Source organism: Physeter macrocephalus, unplaced genomic scaffold (assembly GCF_002837175.3).
Source record: "Physeter macrocephalus isolate SW-GA unplaced genomic scaffold, ASM283717v5 random_1820, whole genome shotgun sequence".
Lineage (NCBI taxonomy): Eukaryota > Metazoa > Chordata > Mammalia > Artiodactyla > Physeteridae > Physeter > Physeter macrocephalus.
This window is the reverse complement of record NW_021147104.1, coordinates 15,349-24,181: the sequence shown is the minus strand read 5'-3', so window position 1 is coordinate 24,181 and position 8,833 is coordinate 15,349. Positions and strand designations below refer to the sequence as shown.

The window sequence follows — 8,833 nt, the reverse complement described above, 5'->3', positions numbered from 1 at the left end:
ATGTAGGTTTCTTTTAAATTTATTTTTGGCTGTGTTGGGTCTTCGTTGCTGCTCGCGGGCTTTCTCTAGTAGCGCAAGCGGCGGCTACTCTTCGTTGCGGTGCGCGGGCTTCTCACTGAGGTGGCTTCTCTTGTTGCGCAGCACGGGCTCTAGGTGCGCGGGCTCAGTAGTTGTGGTGCACAGGCTAAGTTGCACCGCGGCATGTGGGATCTTCCCGGACCAGGGCTTGAACCCGTGACCCCTGCACTGGCAGGCAGGTTCTTAACCATTGCGCCACCAGGGAAGTCCTGGTTTTCTGTAATTAACTATAATCTTTTGACGTTCCCGACTACCTGCCCTTTGTTGCAAAACTCCTATATGTCCTGGCTCCACTCCTATAGGTCCTGGCTCCCCCCGTCGCCTCCTCGGAGTCGTTTCTCAGAGTTATCTGAAGTGCTGTCTCCCGGGCTGCAGTACTCATTTTGCCCCCAAGAAAACTTAACTCGCAACTCTCACGTTGTGCATATATGTATTTTTTTAAGTCAACACGATGCAGGGGGTGAGGGTTCCACCCCTGGTTGGGGAACTAAGATCCCACATGCCTCCTGGCCAAAAAACCAAAACATAAAACAGAAGCAATATTGTAACAAATTCAATAAAGACTTAAAAAAAAAAAAAAAAAGGCTGCAGGGAGAGGAGGCTGGTGCCTCTGAGGGGGGTGGGTAATGGCCCTACTCCGCAGATGGGAAACTCCGGTTCACCCAGCGGGAAGACCCAGGGTGGGGATTGGAACTGGATCTGCCAAAAGCAGGGTTGGGGTGGACCCCCTACCTCACTTGACCTTTTCTGTCCCCCCAGGGTCCTGGCGGCAGAGACCACGTCCCAGCAGGAGCGGCTCCAGGCCATTGCAGTGAGTTCTTCCTGGTCCCGAGGATGGTGTGGCCAGTGGGGAGAGGCTGGGGGGACCTGGGGTCTCAGGGGCTCCCCACACCCAGCCTGGGGCTCCAGGACGCAGAACCGCAGTGTGGAGTGGGAAACGAGTGCCTGCTGGCACTTCCCCTTAGTCCTCAGAATGTGGACTCTTAGGCCGAGAGCCCTCTCAGAGCCCCTGGGCAGCGCACCTGCAGGGGGGAGACCGAGCTGGCATGTGGTAGGACCTCAACCTTATTGCCAAGGTCGGGGAGGGGGGGAAGGTGGAGGGGGACAGGAGGGGGGCAGGTAGATGGCACAGGCTGGGGCATAGGTAGGGGGGGCCAGTGGGGTGCCATTTACAGAAAAAGCGGGATCCGTGTGGGCAAAGCCTGGGCATTTGTGGGGTCTCCGCGGCCCACGCCCGCCCTGACCGCGTGGTCCGTCTGGCAGGAGAAGCGTCGGAGGCAGGCGGAGATCGAGAACAGGCGCCGGCAGCTGGAGGACGAGCGGCGGCAGCTGCAGCACCTGAAGGTCCGGGCGGAGCCTCGGCCAGGGAGGGGGCGGCAGCAACCAGGGACCCCGGCCTCGGCCGCAGCAGGGGGGGCAGGAAGGCTGAGGGGACCCCTACCCTGATCGCAGTCCCGACTCAGACCCTAACCTGACCCTGATCCCCACCTCAACCTGACCCCAGCCCCGACCCTGACTTTGACCTTGGTCCCCACTGTTCCAGTCCAAGGCGCTGCGGGAACGCTGGCTGCTGGCGGGGACGCCGTCCTCAGCCTCGGAGGGGGACGAGGACATGAGGAGACAGATGCAGGAGGACGAGCAGAAGACGCGGCTGCTGGAGGAATCCATCTCCAGGTGGGTGGGGCCGCGCAGCCGCGGAGCGCTCGCTGAGGTGCCCGAGGCGTGGGATCCGCCCGCGGGCCCCTGGGCCTGGGGCGAGGGGACGCTGTAGGGGGAGCCTCCCGCCCAGGCTCGGGGAGGGGGCGTGCTGCCCGTGTGACCCCTCCTCCTCCCCACCCCGCAGCGGGCAGGTGTGAGAGGCGGGAGGAGGCAGGGCCGATGGTGCGCCTCTGAGCGTGGGAGATGCGGCCTCCCTCCCCGGGGGCTTCTGGCGCCAGCCCAGCTGGCTCTTCCCGGCGCTGATGGAGCCACGGAGGCACTGCAGCTGGGCCTGCAGGAAGCCGGGGGAGGGGGCAGGCCGGGGAAAGTGACCATCGCCCTGGGTTGGGACAAAAGGCCCGGAGGAGTTTCCGGGCGGGCAGGCCGGCCGGCGGCCCAGGCTCAGCTCCCGGGGCAGCGGGGTCAGGCGGAGGGAAGTGACAGCCAAAATTCCAGTGTCTGCTGGGCCAGGGAAGGCCCTAGAGGGAGGCACGGGCCAGCCCGCCAGCCAGCGGGCGCTGAGGCAGGCCCCGCAGTGGGGACCTCGGGATCCTGTCTGGATGTGTTTGATCTGGAAGAAAGTGGGAAAGTGTTGGCCGGGATTCCCGTCCCCGGGCCTCAGTTCTGCCACCTGTGACCTGTGTGCCCAGATGGAGGCGGGGCTGAAATGGGCCCGGGAGAGACGGTAGGGACTGAGCAGGCCGAAGGCACTTGCGGGTGGAATGGAAGGTCGATGGCGGCCACCGGGGGCTGGGCCAGGTGGGCTCCTGCTCCTCCCACCCTGCAGGGTACAGCCCTGTGCCAGGGGAGGGCCTCCCCTTGAGCCCTACCGTGTGGCTGGCTTTCAGGGGCCTTGGCTTTCTTCCTGCCAGGGCGACCCACTCCTCGGGTGGTTCCATCACCTGCATTTTGCCGGCTCAGTGTCCCGACTGGACACCTCCTCCTGGAAGCCCTCCAGGCTGACCCCAGCTGTGTCCAGCCTGCCAACCTGGGCTCACTTTGTTAGGGGGCTGCAGACTCAGCTGTGGTCGGTCCTGAGTCTTCAAGGAGAACGTGTGTCCCCGGGTTCTGAGTGCCTTTAACGTCTGCAGCCCAAAGGCCCAGGCAGGTGACGCTTCAGGCAGGACTGAATATGCCTGTCTTGTTTTCACTGGGTTTATGTGCACCATTATCTTCTAATACTTGGGAAGTGACATGGTTTTTCCAGTTTCCCTGGAGAGATGAAGATTCCTGTAAAAATAAATGTATTTGAGTGGAAAAAAGGAGAGTCTGTTGGAAGCAAAAAGAGGAGTAACCAGTGGCACGGGCGGTGCAGGGATCCGGGGACCGGCCGGCCCCCTGGGTTCGGGTCCCCGCTCTGCGGCCTGCTGGCACTGCTCCAGGCCTCCATTTCGAAACCCTCCCATGTGTGGGAAGGAGAACACCTCGCAAGGTCGTTAGAAAACATCCAAGTGAAGGAAGCCCTTCTGGGACGTGCCGGGTTCTGCTGGGCACCGTTAAGTGCCCGGCAGGGTGGTCACCTCGTGCGCCCTCTCCAGGCTGGAGCAGGAGATCGAGGAGCTGGAGAACGCAGATGCGCTGCCGGCCGCCACCAAGGAGAGCCCGGCAGCCCCGAGCCCTGCCCGCACCCCCGCCCCCGCCCCGGCCCCGCGCCCCGCCCAGGAGGACCAGAGGGACGAGGCTGTGCTGAATTCTCAGCAGGTGAGAGGTTCCCCGGGCGCCGCCCTGCTGGCCCAGATCCAGCCGCCCTCACCGCCTCCGGGGCTGTGGCCAGTGGCGCATCCAAATCCCAGCCTGGCCACTTCCCAGCTGCGTGACCTGCATGCTTTGCTTTGCCTCCCTGGGCCTCGGTTTCCCTGCCGTGCGGGGGCGTCATGGAGGGGTCACTGAGTCCGTAGAAAACCAGCATTCCACGGGTAAAGGGTCTTTCCCTGCTTGTCATCTTTCTCACGTTCATGAGCACAGCAGGCATCACCTGTCTAATCCCCACAACAGCCCTTTCAGGTGCGAGCAGCGTCCCCATTAGACGGAAGACAAAGACTGAGGCCCAGGGAATTCCCTGGCGGTCCAGTGCCCCGCAACGGGAGAGGCCACAACAGAGGGAGGCCCGCATACCACAAAAAATAAAAATAAAAAAAATAAATAAATAAAAGACTGAGGCCCAGAGGGGTTGAGAGACTGGCTCAAGGCCGCACAGCTGAGGAGTGGTCTTCACTGGGCTCAGCCATTGATTCCAGGGTGTGACCTCGAACCAGGTTCAGGTGAAACCAGATCCTGGAACTCTGGACCCCGAGCTCGGGGCTGTGGGACACGCCTGCTCTCCCCCTATCCACCCTTGTTACCCCCACCCCAGATGAGCTGCAGCTGGGGAGACATCCCTGCTGTGTGCCCCAGTCCTTCTCCAGCTGCTGCTCTGATAGCTTCAGTCTGGAGCCCACAGACCTGCCCTCACTGCTTCCCAATGCTTGGTTGGGGCAGACCAAGAGGATGTAGACCCAGGCCCTGGCCTCCCTGAGCTGTTGCTGAGTGGGCAGATGGGCACGATCAGGCAACTGCAAACACAGGAAGGTGGTTGGACCTATCGTGGGGGAGCATGGGGTGCTGTGGAGTCCCCAGTGAGGTGTCTGATTCACGGGAGGGCTGGGCAGACTTCCCAGAGATGGGTTTTGAAGGTTGAGTAGGAGTTCTCCAGGCTTGCCCTCAAGTTGAGAGGGGGCTTTCCGTGAGGTTGATTGAGCACAGACTGCATGCTGGAGTGGTCTCTGCCCTCATGATGCCCACCTCCTGGCTCAGTAAGTAACATGATAACCTGAGGGACAGTCCAGGATGGGGGCGGGGAGCCACCTTTAGGTTGGGTGGTCAGGGGGCTGAGCAAGTAGCCAGCCAAGTGGAAATCTGGGAAGGGCCTTCGAAGCGGAGGGACACGGCTCATGGAACAGCAAGGAGGCCAGGGAGGCTGGCCAGGGATGGGAGGAGGCAGGAGAGGCCGGTGGGTAGGTCTCCACCGGCACAAGCCCTGGGGCTCACCAGGAAGGGTTGGACTTTGTTCTGGGAGCTCTGGGAGCCCCAGGAGGCTTCTGAGCAGGCTGGGACCTTTCTGGCTGTCACAGGCTAGGGCAGGGTGGGGGATCGGTCCAGGAGGAGACAGCCCCTCTGATGGGGTCACCGCTCAGCCAGGCCCTCCCAAGGCTCCGGCCTCGGCGGGTGGGACCCTGGTCATGTGGAAGGGGCCGCCAGCACCCCTGACCTCTCCGTTCTCTCTTGCAGGCCCCGGTGGGCACGCCCAAAGGTACGTCTTCGGGAAGGGGCGGGCCGGGCCCCGGCGCCCTCTGCTGGCCAGATGGGGGATGGCAGGCAGGGGAGGGTGACTTTAAGGTGCTGTTGTTGCTAAAAAGTAAAAATAATAGCACAACGACTCGCATTGTCATAGTTCTCAGTGAGCCCCGACTGTGAGCCGGCTCAGTGCCCCTTAATATCATTTCATCGAATTTTCACAACATCCCTGGGTGGGGCTGCTGCAGCACCCGTGTCACAGGTGAGGAAGCTGACTTGGCCGGGGCGAGTCTGGCTGAGGTCTTAGCCCTGTGGCGGGTCCATCCTGTCCACGCGGGGTGCCTGGCCTTGGCCGGCCCTGCCCCTGTTCCACACCCACTTGCTCTGGGCTCCAGGGCAGGTGGGTGGGCTTCAGTTTTTGCATCTGTAAAACGGGATTGGTGGGGCTGAGACATCAAGGTCCTGACTGTCCTGGAGATAGTGCATTATTTAAAAGGACAAGGGTCCTGGGACTTCCCTGGCGGTCCAGTGGTTAGGACTCAGCACTTTCACTGATGGAGCCCGGGTTCAGTCCCTGGTCAGGGAACTAAGATCCTGCAAGCTGTGTGGCACGGCCTTAAAAAATAAGTAAACAAAATAAGATGTAAAATAAAATAAAAAGAAAAGGGTCCCACACACACAGATGTGGAAGACTGCTGTCCAGGAAACAAAGAAAAAAGCCCAAAGTTTGAACTCTGGCACCCATTTTATGCCCCCCCCCCGATTTATTACAGGTATATAGTGTACACATCTACAAACACTTCACATGTACACGTGACAAATATATACAGTTAGCTGTAACAGTTTATTAACTATATTACTAAGTATATTAAATTTCTTTAGCGTGTTATATTTTAAAATATATATTGAGCGTCTCTATTTCTGTGGATAAAACATGGAAAGAGCGCCACCAGCCAGAATTGGAGGTGGTAGCCAGAAGTGTCTTTGGCCTGATTTGTCATGAGTTAATTATTCACGAGGAGAGACTGTCTCCTTGTCTTACTGTGGAATTAAAAATTAATAATTAAAAAAAAAATCCATGCAGGCTTCTCAGGGATTTTGTGAAAATCATTTGGGTCAAGAGATGGTCAACGGACTGTGGGGCTGAAGTGTGTTTTCTTTGGGGGGAGCAATTCCATGTGTGTTCGGGGGTTCTGGGCATGCACACATGTGCGGAGGGGTCCAGGTGCATGCACGTGTTAGGGGGAGGATCCAGGTATCTGGGCGAGTGTGTGGGAGGGTGGTCTAAGTGTCTGGGGGTGTCTCCACATGCCTGAGGGTGTCCACGTGTCTGGGGTGTGTCCACGTGCCTGGGGGGAGTCCATGTATCTGGGGGGTGTCCACATGTCTTTCGGGGGGGGAAATCTGTGTGTTTTCTCATCTGAATCTGTCTCTCTCTCTCCCCCTTTGCCCCCCGAGCAGAGAAGCGAATCTCCAACACCCCCCTGAGGACGGTTGAAGGCTCCACCATGATGAAGGCAGGTGGGTTGGCCCCAGGCTCAGACCCATGTCCAGCCACTGTCCTGGGCTGAGTGTCAGCCCTGGGGGGCCTGGGGGGCCAGGTCGGATGCAGATGTGCCTTCAGCAGTACCTGGTGGGGGCTGTGGTTATGGGGGGGGTAAAATAAAATAAAAAGAAAAGGGTCCCACACACACAGATGTGGAAGACTGCTGTCCAGGAAACAAAGAAAAAAGCCCAAAGTTTGAACTCTGGCACCCATTTTATGCCCCCCCCCCGATTTATTACAGGTATATAGTGTACACATCTACAAACACTTCACATGTACACGTGACAAATATATACAGTTAGCTGTAACAGTTTATTAACTATATTACTAAGTATATTAAATTTCTTTAGCGTGTTATATTTTAAAATATATATTGAGCGTCTCTATTTCTGTGGATAAAACATGGAAAGAGCGCCACCAGCCAGAATTGGAGGTGGTAGCCAGAAGTGTCTTTGGCCTGATTTGTCATGAGTTAATTATTCACGAGGAGAGACTGTCTCCTTGTCTTACTGTGGAATTAAAAATTAATAATTAAAAAAAAAATCCATGCAGGCTTCTCAGGGATTTTGTGAAAATCATTTGGGTCAAGAGATGGTCAACGGACTGTGGGGCTGAAGTGTGTTTTCTTTGGGGGGAGCAATTCCATGTGTGTTCGGGGGTTCTGGGCATGCACACATGTGCGGAGGGGTCCAGGTGCATGCACGTGTTAGGGGGAGGATCCAGGTATCTGGGCGAGTGTGTGGGAGGGTGGTCTAAGTGTCTGGGGGTGTCTCCACATGCCTGAGGGTGTCCACGTGTCTGGGGTGTGTCCACGTGCCTGGGGGGAGTCCATGTATCTGGGGGGTGTCCACATGTCTTTCGGGGGGGGAAATCTGTGTGTTTTCTCATCTGAATCTGTCTCTCTCTCTCCCCCTTTGCCCCCCGAGCAGAGAAGCGAATCTCCAACACCCCCCTGAGGACGGTTGAAGGCTCCACCATGATGAAGGCAGGTGGGTTGGCCCCAGGCTCAGACCCATGTCCAGCCACTGTCCTGGGCTGAGTGTCAGCCCTGGGGGGCCTGGGGGGCCAGGTCGGATGCAGATGTGCCTTCAGCAGTACCTGGTGGGGGCTGTGGTTATGGGGGGGGGGCGGCTGGACCAAGGCCGCAGCTCTGAGCCTGGGTGGGGCCGGGCGCCCCCTCTGCTTTGGCACATCCGTCACAAGCCAGCTCAGCTTCCCCGAGAAGATGGGCCCCCTCGCATGGCGTTTCTAACCTGACGCCCCTCCTGGCTTTCATCCCCCAACCTCGCCACTGGCTCCTGGGGCCCGGGAGGAGGGAGGCAGGCACAGGCTCGCACGCTCACTGCAAACCTTTCCTCCTTCATCATCCTCGGCCCACCTTGGGAGAGGGAGTGAGCACCCTGTCCCTGGAAGTAACCAAGCAGGGCAGAGTCAGAATTAGTGCTCAGCGCTCTACAAGGTCAGGTTCACATCCCTGCTTGATCACATGACGGCTGGCACCGGGTTGGGGGGGGATTGTAGTGATCTCGTGCCTAGGGCCCAGCACAAACCCAGTAACAAGAGTGACCAGAAGTCACGACAAACGGCAGAACCTTGTTGCTGCTGTCCCGGAAGTTAGTTTGGAGGCACAGAACCAAGGGGGGCAGTGAAGACCAGGGCGTGATGACACCGGGGGCGGCCTACAGAAGGGGGTGTGCCAGTTAGAGCAGCCCTGCCCAAGCGCAAAGCCAGAGGCCCCCAGCCGGTGACCTTGAGCAGTGCACAACCTGCCCAACTGTATGTCTGATGGTGGGGTGTCAGGCTTCAGAGGGATGTGGGGTTACCGAGCATCCTTCACCCACTTATTCATTCTATGGTGCTTGCTGAGCACCTGCTGTGAGCCAGGTAGGAGAGACGCAGCCAGGAGAGCAGGGTTTCTGACGGGAGTGAGAGCCTGTATGGTTAACTCACAGAGAGGATACAGCAGAGCACGGGGAGCTGGAGAGGGGACAATTTGAATTAAAGGGCTCAGGGGAGGCCTAACTTAGGAGGTGACATTTGAACAAGGACTCGAAGTGAGGGGGCGAGGCATGCAGGTGGGGCGGAGGTCACACCAGGAGGGGGCACCAACAGTGCAAAGGCTCTGGGACAGCAGTGCGCCTGGCGGGTGGGGAGAACCACGGGGAGGCCGGTACTGGCTGGAGCAGCCGGAGTGAGGCGGGGAGGGGGAGGAGGTGAGGGCGAGGAGGGGACGGGGCG

General features: G+C 58.8%; 1 protein-coding gene across 3 annotated transcripts in view; it reads left to right on the top strand.

Annotated features, from left to right (window-relative positions):
• The first annotated feature begins 692 nt into the window (after nucleotides 1-692).
• Nucleotides 693-8,833, top strand: part of PALM (paralemmin) — a 14,779-nt gene continuing 6,638 nt past the window's right edge. The window contains exons 1-6 of one of the 3 annotated variants that reach the window (XM_055083663.1): nucleotides 693-889; nucleotides 1,342-1,422; nucleotides 1,622-1,752; nucleotides 3,315-3,477; nucleotides 5,044-5,065; nucleotides 7,525-7,584. In XM_055083663.1, the coding sequence (XP_054939638.1) occupies nucleotides 722-889; nucleotides 1,342-1,422; nucleotides 1,622-1,752; nucleotides 3,315-3,477; nucleotides 5,044-5,065; nucleotides 7,525-7,584 (625 nt within the window). In that variant the 5' untranslated portion in view covers nucleotides 693-721. Of the gene's footprint in view, nucleotides 890-1,341; nucleotides 1,423-1,621; nucleotides 1,753-3,314; nucleotides 3,478-5,043; nucleotides 5,066-6,510; nucleotides 6,571-7,524; nucleotides 7,585-8,833 lie in introns of all 3 variants that reach the window. The other 2 variants (XM_028487390.2, XM_055083664.1) reach the window with 2 other exon arrangements.